At 46.2% G+C, this 12,954-nt stretch overlaps 3 protein-coding genes across 3 annotated transcripts; 1 reads left to right on the forward strand and 2 right to left on the reverse strand.

Annotated features, from left to right (window-relative positions):
• Positions 1-292: 292 nt before the first annotated feature.
• LOC123500730 (histone H2B) lies at positions 293-694 on the reverse strand. Its single transcript, XM_045249368.1, has one exon. It carries the CDS (start codon positions 689-691, stop codon positions 320-322), a length of 372 nt encoding a protein of 123 aa, XP_045105303.1. The 5' UTR covers positions 692-694; the 3' UTR covers positions 293-319.
• A 279-nt stretch (positions 695-973) lies between these two features.
• On the forward strand, positions 974-1,421 carry LOC123500716 (histone H2A). Its single transcript, XM_045249354.1, has one exon. It carries the CDS (start codon positions 986-988, stop codon positions 1,355-1,357), a length of 372 nt encoding a protein of 123 aa, XP_045105289.1. The 5' UTR covers positions 974-985; the 3' UTR covers positions 1,358-1,421.
• An 8,011-nt stretch (positions 1,422-9,432) lies between these two features.
• On the reverse strand, positions 9,433-9,726 carry LOC123500728 (histone H4-like). Its single transcript, XM_045249367.1, has one exon. It carries the CDS (start codon positions 9,724-9,726, stop codon positions 9,433-9,435), a length of 294 nt encoding a protein of 97 aa, XP_045105302.1.
• Between the last annotated feature and the right edge of the window lie 3,228 nt (positions 9,727-12,954).

The raw sequence follows: 12,954 nt of genomic DNA on the forward strand, positions 1-12,954 counted from the left end.
TATCGTACGTACGCTTAATCATCACCATCATCTACTACTACTACTACGGGCTGCTGCTGTTGTGCAGTGGATGATGGATCTCTTTGCTCTGACCCGGTTGCGAGCCTCATTAATGACGAGCCAGCCATCTAGCTCATCCATATCCATCCATCCGGCTCTGGTGCACCAGCGGCGACCACCATCCACACTTGTCTATATTGTGTCTCCTTTTTTGGATTCAGGTGTGGCTCCTATGGAGCCGGGTAGGGTTTGAATACTGTCTGAGACAGCAGTTGCTCTTTTTTCTTCTTTCCCCCCTTCTAGCTGACTGACAGTCAGTTTACTTGGAGGAGGTGTACTTGGTGACAGCCTTGGTGCCCTCAGAGACGGCGTGCTTTGCCAGTTCGCCGGGCAGAAGGAGACGGACGGCAGTCTGGATCTCCCGGCTGGTGATGGTGGAGCGCTTGTTGTAGTGTGCCAGGCGGGATGCCTCGGCAGCGATGCGCTCGAAAATGTCGTTCACGAAAGAGTTCATGATTGACATAGCCTTGGAGGACACGCCAGTGTCGGGGTGGACCTGCTTGAGCACCTTGTAGATGTAGATGGAGTAGCTTTCCTTCCTCCTCCGCTTCTTCTTCTTGTCCCCTTTGGCTATGGCCTTCTGAGCCTTGCCAGCCTTCTTGGCAGCCTTTCCTGATGCTTTGGGAGGCATGGTAGTAACGGCGTCGTTCAACTTGCGAAGAGTTGTGTTGTGTTGCACCCGACTTGAAGAGTGCCATATATGTAAGCAATCCTGCTCAGGATCGCGAGTCGCCGCGAGAGCCAGCCTCCCGGTTGGGCGTTACGTGTTACGCGCTGATCCGATCTTCCTTTTATATAGAGGAAACGAGCCCGCCGAAGAACAGATAACGCACAACACACCGACTCGCTCCCGCAGCTGACGGAGTGTTACTTGCTAATAATACCACTACTACTTGTTAATCCCCCACTACTACCACTACTCGCCATGTCCGGACGCGGCAAAGGAGGAAAGGTGAAGGGAAAGTCAAAGTCCCGTTCCAGCCGTGCTGGACTCCAGTTCCCGGTCGGCAGGATTCATCGCCTCCTGAGGAAGGGCAACTACGCCGAGCGAGTGGGGGCTGGCGCCCCCGTGTACCTTGCAGCGGTCATGGAGTACCTGGCCGCCGAAGTCCTCGAGCTTGCCGGCAACGCCGCCCGCGACAACAAGAAGACTCGCATCATCCCACGTCACCTGCAGCTGGCCATCCGGAACGACGAGGAACTTAACAAGCTCCTCTCCGGGGTCACCATTGCACAGGGTGGCGTGCTGCCAAACATTCAGGCTGTGCTCCTTCCCAAGAAGACCGAGAAGAAGTAAATCCCTCTCCTCCTCAATATCATCACCAACAAGTATATATATCCGGCTCCTCTTCGGAGCCACACATTGACACATCTAGAGAATTGAATAGACTATAGTGTTAACAATGATATTAATAATAATGATGGTATATATTTTTTGATAATGAATGATAGAAATGCTAATGGTAGAATTTTTTCTCTTTATTTTTTGTACCGGCCTGCAGCACTGCAAAAAAAAAAAAAAAAAAAAAAAAACACCTTGCGCTGAGCAAATTATGGGATTAGAGCCCGTGTGTCAATGAGGACCTTGCTTCCCGCACACGCCCCTCTGTCTTGCTCTCTTGCTTCCCTCCTGGCTGGTAGGTAGCTAGCGGGACAGGGATCAATTAACGCGGTCGGTCACTTTGACCTGTGATCTCACTCGGCAGTCATCCAAGAGATGCGGATTAAACGTTGTCAAGTATTGCTGTGTTTGCAAAAACAAACAAACAAACAATGCGAAATATGTTCAAAGATAAACAAGAAGCTTACTCCAACTTGCCTTTTTTTTTTTTTTTCTTTTTCATTTTCTTTTAGAGCATCACAATGTATAATACAACACCGTTCAATTACCAAGTATTAAGTACCTACCTGACTTAAGGTGCGTATTGGTGCGTGCAAGTGTCCCCCCTCTCTTGCTTCCCTCCTGGCTGGTAGGTGGTAGGTAGGGACAGGGAGGGAGGGAGTGAGTGAGTGACCCATGGATTAACGCTTTCACTTTGACCTGTGATCTCACTCGGCGGTCATCCCCGAGAAGGGAGGGCGGATCAAACGATGTCAAGTATTGCTGTGTTTGTTTGCAAAAACAATGCAAAATATATTTAAAGATAAACAGAAACTCTCTCCAACTTTTTTTTTTTTTTTTTTTTTTTAAGGTGCGTTAAGGTGCGTATTGTGTGACAGCGCTGCAGGCGGAAAGGAACCGGCAGGAACAAAGAAAAACCTAAAAGATATCCGTACAAGTAAGCGGTCAGACCATAGTGGATAAGGTGGTGGACGTGGGATCGGGCAGACAGACAGACGTTCACGCGTCGGCTCGAAAGAATCACACCACACACCGTTTTGAAGGTATGTCAGTCGGCGAGGGGGATTTAATGAAAGGTACCTACATGTACCCAGGTTCTATCTAGGGGGCTACACCTGTTACGGCCTGCCCGTAACATACATTACTACCATCACCTCCTCCGCTTGTTACCTCGTTCGCCACCTCTCCGCCTCCCCTTCCACGTCACCGTCTCGTGAACCTTCCACGACACCTTTTCATGAACCTTCCACGTCACCGTTTCATGAAGCCCCGCTACTGTCCCGAAGTTGGATTCACGCGTCCCCTTTCGATTCAACCGAAAGTGTTGAGCCAGCTCTTGGCTTTCTGGATTGGCAGTTGAGATCCAAGCCTCAACCAGTGAACACCACGCCTCTTGGGTCTACCGTGGGATCAACCATCACCCAGCATTTCACCACTGCGACACCGCATAAGTATCATTTCCCCTCGTCCGTGTTTTCCACATTGCCTCTATATAGGATTAGGATTATTGTTAGGTATTAAGTTGGGTTCTTTATTGTTGTATTTATTACTGTGTTATATGTATATGTGTATGTCATTTTCCTGTGTTTTATGTTATATATCTGTGTTTCATGTTTCTTGTTATATATGTGTCAATTTCATTATGGGTTATTAAAATAGCTTTTAAAGTGACCCCCTTTTGCATTTCCTCACCAGTTGAACCTGCAGTGTTTTTTTTTTTATTGTTATTGTTCACCGGCTCTCCGATGCCAATCTTACCAGTTTAACCGGTGAACGTAACAATTGGCGACCGTGACAGGACCATTATAACCCATGTTCAGTGTTCCATTTTTCCAGTGACTTTTTTTTTTTCTGTAATTACTTGTGTTTCTGTGGTGTTGTGACTCTGATGTGCTTTTTTTCTGTGACTTACTCTGCGTGTGGTTTAAATTTACCTTTGTGCGATCAAGTGGCTCCTTTTGGGTTAAAAGTGTTTCGTGACTTTCATTGGTATCGCATAGCAGTGGTAGAGCAGGAAACCAGATAGAAAGGCGTGTTCACCGATAACACTTATCTCTATTTTTTGCACATAGGCAGGTGTGTAATAAGTGTTATCCAAGTGTTGGGATCATCATATGTTCATGCGAACCCTCAATTCCCTCACTTCGCGGATCATTTTTCTCACTAGTTAGAATCTGCCATTTTAACTAGTCTCTCAGACTAATCCGCCTCCTTATCAATAACAAGTCTCAGTACAATTCGCTCCTCACTCTCAAGTCTCGTAACTAGAGTAATCCGGATCCCTCTTAATGCTGTAACTCTCTAGTTTACCCCTCATTAGTGATTGTACTCATAAGTGTTTACTTAAGTATAATCTAGGTAATTTCCAAGGTTGCCTTTATTATCACTCTGCCAAGTTCCTCACTTAAGTAATTCGCTTTTTTTTTTTTTATTTATTATTTTTTTTTTTGTGGTTTAACATCTATTTAATATGGCTTCCGCTCAGTTTAACGTTGAAGATTTTTGTGCCGACCCTTCTCTGGAACAACTTAAAGATGCTAATATAAAGAAGGAGCAATGGAAGACCATCGCTAAACATTTTGATGTTCCCATCACGTCTCAGATGACTGAAGAGGTCATTAAGAATGTAGTTGTTGAACATCTAGTGCAAGAAGGTCAGTTGCTAGGAAATGCCATAGAAGAGTTAACTCCCATGTCAGCCTCTACGAGGACTATAATACACAGTCCCCAGGAAGAACAGGATAAGAGTAGGATAAGTCAATGGGAAATTGAGAAGCTTAAACTAGAATACCGGATGCATGAAAAAGAAATGCAACTACAGGCAGAAAAAGAAGTGAGAGAACTACAGAAAAAGAAAGAAGAGAGAGAATTACGGGAAAAACAAATGCAATTACAGGCAGAAAAAGAAGCTAGAGAGAGAGAACAAGAAAGACAAATGCAACTACAGGAAAAACAAATGCAACTACAGGCAGAAAAGGAAGAGAGAGAATTTCAGTTACAACTTAGAAGGCAAGAGAAAGAGTTAGAAATTCAGGAGTTAGCTCTACGAAATGACGCTAAGTTTAGAGGGGAAGAAATATATATAAAGAAACAGTTAGCAAGCTTTAATCCTCCTATAGCTGCTTCGCTAGTTCTCCCTTTTGATGAATCTGATGTTGACGGGTCATTTCGCGCTTTTGAGAGCATTGCTAATAGGAATAAATGGCCCAATGATCAGTGGGTGTCTCTCCTTGTCCCTAAGCTAGTAGGAAAAACTTATAGGGTATACAACGGCCTTAGTCATGAGGTAGAATATGAAGAGATCAAAGGTAACATTCTAGACGCCTACTCTATCACTTCTGATGGATACAGACAACAGTTTCGAAAGTATGTGAAACCAGAGTCTCATACCTATGTTGAATTCGCTAGTGAGAAACTAAGACAATTTAAGAAATGGTTAGCCGCCCTTAACATTACCACCTTTTCGGAGTTGATCAATCTAATGGTCCTGGAAGAATGGAAGAACAAGTTACCTTTTAATATTCTGAGGCATGTGGAAGAACGGGGAGAGAATGATCTTATGTCTGCCGCTAAAATGGCTGATGCGTTTGCTTTGTTGATGGGATCCCTGGGTAGTAGAAGGATTTGGGGGCGCGGGTGGTAAGCCAACCGGATTCTCGCGAAATGCATATAATTCCCCCTGGTGTACATACTGTAAGAAGCCAGGACACACAATCCAGAAATGTAGACACCCAAATTGCAAGGGTTCTCAATGTCAATTTTCTTGTGTGTCCCCTAGACCTAACACATTTGAGAACAAGAAACCAGTGGCCCTAGCTAACCCTGTCAACTCTCCTCTAGAACTTTATGACTCGTACATGTATCAAGGTAAAGTGTCCCTGACTGATGGTAAAGACAAGGCAATAAATATCAAGGTTCTGCGTGATACAGGTGCTGCCCAATCCATCTTAAGGGAAGATGTCATCCCTAACATCAAACAGGCTTTCACTGGGGAGAAGGTGATCCTTACAGGTCTCGAATCACAGCTCTCCTATCCCTTGGCTAATATTAGCTTACAGTGCCCGTTCATTTCAGGAGAGGTTGATGTAGCCATTAAACCTGGTGAACTGCCAGTACCGGGGCTTCATCTTGTACTGGGTAATGATCTTGCGGGTAACTTGGCTGTTCCAAACTTAATTGTTCTTGATTCTCCCTTAACAGAAAGTCCCACTAAGACCCTGGACGAAACATCCTCTCACTTCTTCCCAGTGTGTGCAGTCACCAGGTCTCAGTCCAAGTCCCCTGCCTTTTCATCACCTCCTCCACCAATGATTGCCTCTACTGACAACTTGTATAATAACATAATTTCAAAGGAGAATGTGATTAATGCTCAGGAACAGGATTTCACTTTGGCTAAGATCAGACATGTTGCCAGTGAGACAAAGGATATGTCTAAATTGCCTTGTTTTTATTATCAGGAAGGAGTCCTGATGCGTGCCTACAGACCTCCTGAACTGAAGCAACTAGACACCTGGTCAGAAACACATCAAGTTGTCATCCCCTTGTCTGTAAGACCAGCCATTATAGAACTAGCTCATGATGGATTGTCAGGTCATCTAGGCATCCAAAAAACCTACAAGAAGGCTCTTCAACATTTTTTTGGCCAGGAATGAAAAGGATGTGTCACACTATGTAAAACATGTCATATATGTCAAATTGTGGGTAAGCCTAACGAACGCCTTGTGCCAGCTCCTCTGACGCCTATTCCAGTTCAGACGGAGCTTTTCGAAAAGATCATTCTAGACTGCGTAGGGCCCTTACCCAAAACCAAACGAGGGAATCAGTATTTGTTAACCCTCATGGATCCCACTACCAGGTACCCTGAAGCATTCCCTCTTAAGAACATCACATCAAAGACCATTGTAAAACATCTAATACATTTTTTTTTTTTCACCTCGGTAGGAATTCCAAAACAAATTCAGTCTGACAAGGGTAGTAATTTCACTAGCCATTTTTTCAAACAGATAGTGAATGAGCTAAACATCGATCATGTTACCTCCTCGGCTTACCACCCCCAATCCCAAGGCTGTTAGGAGCGGTTTCACCAAACATTAAAATCCATGATGAAGAAGTATTGCTTGGAGCATCAAGGAGACTGGGATGAAAGTATTTCTTTCCTTCTCTTCGCTTTAAGATAATCTCCTCAAGATTCTTTAGGTTACTCCCCTTTTGAATTACTCTATGGTAGACAGATCAGGGGGCCTCTCAAAATATTAAAGGATCAATGGTTCACTCAAAATACTCCTTCAAGCCCCAGTGTGTCTGACTACATCAGTAACCTTAAGAATAAAATCAGTGAAGTCAGATCTTTTGCTAAATCAAACTTCCTCAAATATCAAACTAAAATGCAACAGAATTCTCTTCCCAAATCTGTCATGAAAAGTTTCAAACCAGGAGACAAGGTTTTACTTTTTCTCCCCACTCCAGGCAATGCTCTTCACAGTAAGTTCATGGGACCTTATGTTGTGGCTCAAAAACTAAGTCCATTAAATTATGTGGTCCACACTCCTGACCGTCGTAAGGATTCCCAACTAGTTCATATTAATCTAATGAAACCTTACCACTCCAGAGAACCAGAGGACGACTTGTCTCGCGCTGTACCTGTATGTCTGGTAGGGAAGGAGTCTGGTCCTGTGCCCCCCGAGGAAGAGTCCGACATCGAATTTCTCTTCTCGACACCTCAAACAGCCAAATCATGTCCAACCTTGATGAGGTGTTTCTTTCCTTAACACCTTCACAACAGTCTGATCTTAAGAAGTTATTGCTAGACTTTTCTGAAATCACAAGTGACCTTCCAGGAGTTTGTAATACTATCCAACATGACATAACATTAATATCTAATGACATCAAGCCTATAAGACAATCAGCCTATCGCATTTCACCCATTAAAAGAGACTTGATAAAAAAAGAGGTAGACTATCTGCTCTGTCATCACCTTGCAGAACCTAGTATATCTCCCTGGGCTTCTCCCTGCCTGTTAACATCTAAGCCAGATGGTAGTAATCGATTTTGCACCGACTACAGGAAATTAAATAAAGTGACGGTGCCAGACTCCTACCCATTGCCCTTGATAGAGGACCTTATAGATAGTATAGGAGTAGCCAAATTTGTAACCACTATAGACTTGCTTAAAGGTTACTACCAGATTCCCCTCTCGGACGAGGCCCAAATAATATCCGCCTTCATCACCCCCTTCGGACTATACCAATACACGGTGATGCCCTTTGGCTTGTCTAATGCTCCCGCCAACTTCCAAAGGGCTATAAATTACATCACTCAGGACTTGGAGGGAACATCTGCATATCTGGACGACCTGGTGGTGACTGCAGACGACTGGGCAACACATCTGACCCGTCTTCAGAGGCTGATGGGTCGGTTGCAGGAAGCCGGGCTTACAATCAACCTGGCCAAGTCTACCTTCGGGAAGTCTACGGTGGTCTACCTGGGACATGTGGTGGGAAACGGCAAGGTTCACCCCAACAGAGCTAACGTGGAGGCCATCCTTGGCTTCCCTGTTCCTACCACCAGGAAAGCTCTCATGAGGTTCTTGGGGATGGCTGGGTTTTACAGACGATTCTGTAAGAACTTCTCCACCCTGGCCGCCCCCCTGACGGACCTTCTCAGCACTTCCGTCCTCTTCCACTGGACCTCGACCTGTGACCAAGCCTTCCAACACCTCAAGGCGTTTCTCTCCTCGGAACCAGTGGTCTGGACGCCGAATCACTCCCGCCCCTTCCATCTACAAGTGACCATATCAAGGGGGTGGACAATATCATCGCCGACGCCTTATCAAGATCTCCCGTCTCACCTCCTTCATGAGCCCATTACGGAGGTCTTAGGGGGGAGAAAATGTTACGGCCCGCCCGTAACATACATTACTGCCATCACCTCCTCCGCTTGTTACCTCGTTCGCCACCTCTCCGCCTCCCCTTCCACGTCACCGTCTCGTGAACCTTCCACGCCACCGTTTCATGATCCTTCCACGTCACCGTTTCATGAAGCCCCGCTACTGTCCCGAAGTTGGATTCACGCGGCCCCTTTCGACTCAACCGAAAGTGTTGAGCCAGCTCTTGGCTTTCTGGATTGGCAGTTGAGATCCAAGCCTCAACCAGTGAACACCACGCCTCTTGGGTCTACCGTGGGATCAACCATCACCCAGCATTTCACCACTGCGACACCGCATAAGTATCACTTCCCCTCGTCCGTGTTTTCCACATTGCCTCTATATAGGATTAGGATTATTGTTAGGTATTAAGTTGGGTTCTTTATTGTTGTATTTATTACTGTGTTATATGTATATGTGTATGTCATTTTCCTGTGTGTCTTGTTATATATCTGTGTTTCATGTTTCTTGTTTGATATATGTGTCAATTTCATTATGGGTTATTAAAATAGCTTTTTAAAGTGACCCGCTTTTGCATTTCCTCACCAGTTGAACCTGCAGTGTTTTTTTTTTTATTGTTATTGTTCACCGGCTCTCCGATGCCAATCTTACCAGTTTAACCGGTGAACGTAACACACCAAAGATGATGATGATGATGCGCTTCGGTGCTGATATGGGACCCTTGTATGGGTACCACTATAAAGAAATAAAATTGCCTGCGTCACTAATGGGCGGAAGCTTAACAAACAAACAAACAAACAAACAGCACATGTAGCAGCGGTTGGTGTCTGACCTCACATCACTTAGTTGATAATTCTATCTCTCATTTCATTTACCTTTGAGTGATAAAACAAAGAGGAAAAAATAGAAAGAAGGGAAAAGAAAAAAAGAAAGAAAAAAAAACACACACACAAATTGTAATAATGACGTAAAGACAACACTTTTACTTGGAACAACCATAGTCCTAGTAGTGTTAGTCTATAACTTTTTCCTTCTCTCATTTGTGTGGACCTATAAAAGTTCCGGGATATGTTTACTTTTTTCTTATGGTGTTTTTGCAGTTGCTGTTGTTGCCACCAAATTCGTGACAGACCGACTGACTCCAGATTTAACCGCCAAATCCGTAGAGGGCATGTCCCTGACCCTTTAGGATGTAGACGACATCCATGGTAGTGACGGTCTTGCGCTTGGCGTGCTCGGTGTAGGTGACGGCATCCTTGATGACGTTCTCGATGAACACCTTTAGCACCCCACGAGTCTCCTCGTAGATGAGACCTCGTAGATGAGCCAACCGACGGATAGCGGGCTTGGTGATGACCTGGATGTTGTCACCCAGAACCTTACGGATACGCTTGGCTCCTCCCTTTCCAAGTCCCTTGCCTCCCTTGCCGCGGCCAGTCATGGTGACAGATGATGAGGCGCTGCTGCAAGTCGTAGTAGTAGCAGTATTAGTGATACGCCGCCTGGCTCACGAGTGTGACTCGCATTTTTTTTGTTGATTGATTATGGGCGTAAAATACCCACACGGGCTATGGTGGCCCGTTCTGGTTTTGGTTTGGACTTAACGGCGCTGGTGCCGCTTCTTCTTGGTGTGCTGGCTGTGTTGATTGTTGGCAGTCTTGAAACAATCCTCTATCATGTCGGCAATGATCTTGTCGTAGCTTGGAGAGCAATTCTTGGTCGGTAGTGCCTCTTCCTGGTTTTTGGTGTCCCACTGCCACAGGCTCATGCCCTTGGTGGTTGTAGCAGCGTCAGGGGTAGTCTTTTCTATATCCTTTTTATGTCGGCCTTCTTTAGGAGAAGGGGAAGTAGTGGTGTGGTGAGGCGGGTCTATGGTGTGGCTGCGTAGGTTTGTGTCGGTTCCTACTACGTCCACGACCTCGTTTTCTTCCTCTTCCTCCTCCATGCCCGTTCCCTCCTCCACACGGTCTTCGTGGCGAGGTTCTTCTTTGGGCGGCTGGCGTCTTCTCTCTGTCTTCTTGGTGCGATGGCGAGTGGTGGTGAAGGCTTCCTCCGGGATGCTTATGGAAGGCAGCCCGTTGTGCTTCAGCAGAAGCGGAATCAAGGTCTGCAGGCGGCGGGTGTTGTTGCCTGCAAGCACTTGTGCCGTGCAGATGCAGGCCTTCATCTTGAGTTCCACTTCTGCTGCTTTCCCAGCCCTGGGAGACGATTTAGGGCGGGGAGGAGTGCGTTCCGGGTTGCCTTCACTTGTGACCTCTCTGGCCTCTGGGCCTTTCTTCCCCTTAAAGGTGGTGAAGGTGGCGGAGTCTCCTTACTCGCCCCCTCCCCAGATGGGAACCGCCTTGTCGTGGTGGGGGGGCTTGCGTGCCCCTGTGACCTGGCGAGCTAGGCTAGAGGGGGCTTAGGCCCCTGCTCTGCCCTTTCGAGGGGGTGAGGGCTACCCATGCTAGTACGGTCGCCAGTGAGGGCTGCCAGTGGACCAGCGGAGCTACCCGCTGGAGGGATCGCCCAATAGGGGCTGTCCTGTGCTGGATGGCTGGGTGTCCAGGCTGAGATGCTTTGGGAGGAGGGTCTCAGCTCTGTCGTGGACAAACATTCGTATCATGTGGGGCCTTTTTTTAAAACGACTGGTCCGCATGGGGACGAGGTACCCAGTCCACGGCAGCCAGCGCTTACTCCCATTGTAGTCCAAGTAGGTGATTTCCCTTGCCCCTGGAGCCAATTTTTTGTGTAGCTGTTTTTTTTTTTATGGGAAAACAAAAAACATTCAGGTTCTCGTGAGGTGGCTGACCTGGCCCACGAGACGTCATCTTCAGGTCTGAGTAAGGAGGAGGATTCCCCTCCACAAGGGCCTCCCACAGCAGTCTCCTGTTCTGGAAGTTCTTTTAAGGGATCCATTTCTGCTGCATATGACTCTCTTATAATGGTAAATGTTAATCCATCATTTTCCTATCATGCCTTGCACTCACTTCTCAAGGCGTATGGTACGGTTGTTCGCATTCGACTGGTTTATGATAAGGGGTTTCCTTCTAACCGCTGCTATGTAACGTTTATGTCATGTGATGAAGCTCGTTTAGCTTATGAACATGTAGCATCTCTGCCCCTCACCGGCCATGGCTTTAAAACTGAATTTCTCCAGTCACGTAATATTTCAGACAGTGACATGGATTACATCCCAAATGTTTTTGAAAACTATTTAGAGAATTCAGTTCCAGCAGTCCGCCAGATCCCACCTCCACGTTGGTTTGTGGCGTACTATAGAAATGGGCGTGGGAATTTCATCCATGCCTCCCGGTACCTGTCCAAAGAAATCGGCATGATTCCTGAGGGGAATCTGAAAAAGTATGGGAAGGGGGTGCTTGTGCGAGCAAAAGATCTTACGCAAGCTAGGATGTTGCAACATCTCCCATGCCCTTCTGACAGCATGTTTGAGACTGTTAAGGCTCATCCCACCTTTAACTATAGCAAAGGTTGTGTTTATAGCCAAGACCTCTATGAATTCCCAGAAGAGGAAATACTACTAATGTGCCCCAGCTCAGTACAAAAGGTGACTAAGATGAGGAACTCCTCCAACATAGTCCTTCTCACATTTTTTGGGTCCACCCTTCCTGACCGTGTTAATATTGGTCCTATCAACCTTAGGGTGAGGCGCTTTGTTTCTCGCCCTCTTCAGTGCTTATCATGCTATGGGTACGGTCACGGGAAAAGTTCGTGTAAGGAAGCTTCCCGATGTGGTAATTGCTCTGCACTCGACTCGCATTCAGAGGAGCATTGCAATGGTGCAGGTTATTGTTTTCATTGTCGTTATGCTCACCAGGTACGTTCCAGGCAATGCCCCAGTTATCGCCTGGAGCAGGACATTCTACAGCTTGCCAATAGTCAGTTTATCAGCCTCGGTAGCGCCCGCCGTGAACTCCTGTACCGCCAGAAGGATGGTACTGGTGCGACATCCTATGCTTCATTGGCCGCTCGCTCTTCGGCTGAGTCTGCCGGTCCGAAGACAACGGGGGTCGCAACCTCGAAAATGGGAGAGATCACTATTTCCTCTCTCCCTCACTGGACATACACCCATGTTCGAGATCAACGTTTACAGACTTTATTGACGCGACTGCGTATAGGTCACACGTACCTTACACAGAGGTACCTGTTGACCAGGGACCCTCAACCTTACTGTGATGACTGCCTGGTGCCGATATTCAGAACACTCTATAAATGCAAAGTAGAAATGCTCACCCAAATTCCAGAAGTAGGTAAGATAAACGGCGAACCAGAACTGAGGGAGGTTTAGTTTCACTATGGTCAGGCAGGCAGTGACCTCTCGCCTGACGGCAGGTAAGTTGTAAGGTAGGAAAAACCCGAACACGTGCTCGAAACGAGCATGGACGAACCAAGCATGGTTCAAAAGGGTGTAATAAACCAGGGATAATCATCTAATAGTCCAACAAACACTACATGTGTACAAAGTTTGCTTCACTCTCAAAGCTTTGATTTTACTCCAGAATTGTTTACTAGTTGTACTGTTTTCTGAAATCTGAGTGATTTCATCTACCCAGTTTTTATTATAAGACTCTATGCAACGTTCTCTTAATTTGTTCTTTATTCTTGAGTACTCTCTGTAAGATTGTTGCGTCCATCCATAATATTCAGCGGATTCTTTTAAAACTTTGAA

This window comes from Portunus trituberculatus, unplaced genomic scaffold (assembly GCF_017591435.1).
Source record: "Portunus trituberculatus isolate SZX2019 unplaced genomic scaffold, ASM1759143v1 PGA_scaffold_475__1_contigs__length_85926, whole genome shotgun sequence".
In the NCBI taxonomy this organism is placed as follows: domain Eukaryota; kingdom Metazoa; phylum Arthropoda; class Malacostraca; order Decapoda; family Portunidae; genus Portunus; species Portunus trituberculatus.

Excerpts from the sequence above, each read along its gene's own strand:
- LOC123500728 (XM_045249367.1), bottom strand. The coding sequence starts at position 9,726 with ATGACTGGCCGCGGCAAGGGAGGCAAGGGACTTGGAAAGGGAGGAGCC.
- LOC123500730 (XM_045249368.1), bottom strand. The coding sequence starts at position 691 with ATGCCTCCCAAAGCATCAGGAAAGGCTGCCAAGAAGGCTGGCAAGGCT.
- LOC123500716 (XM_045249354.1), top strand. The coding sequence starts at position 986 with ATGTCCGGACGCGGCAAAGGAGGAAAGGTGAAGGGAAAGTCAAAGTCC.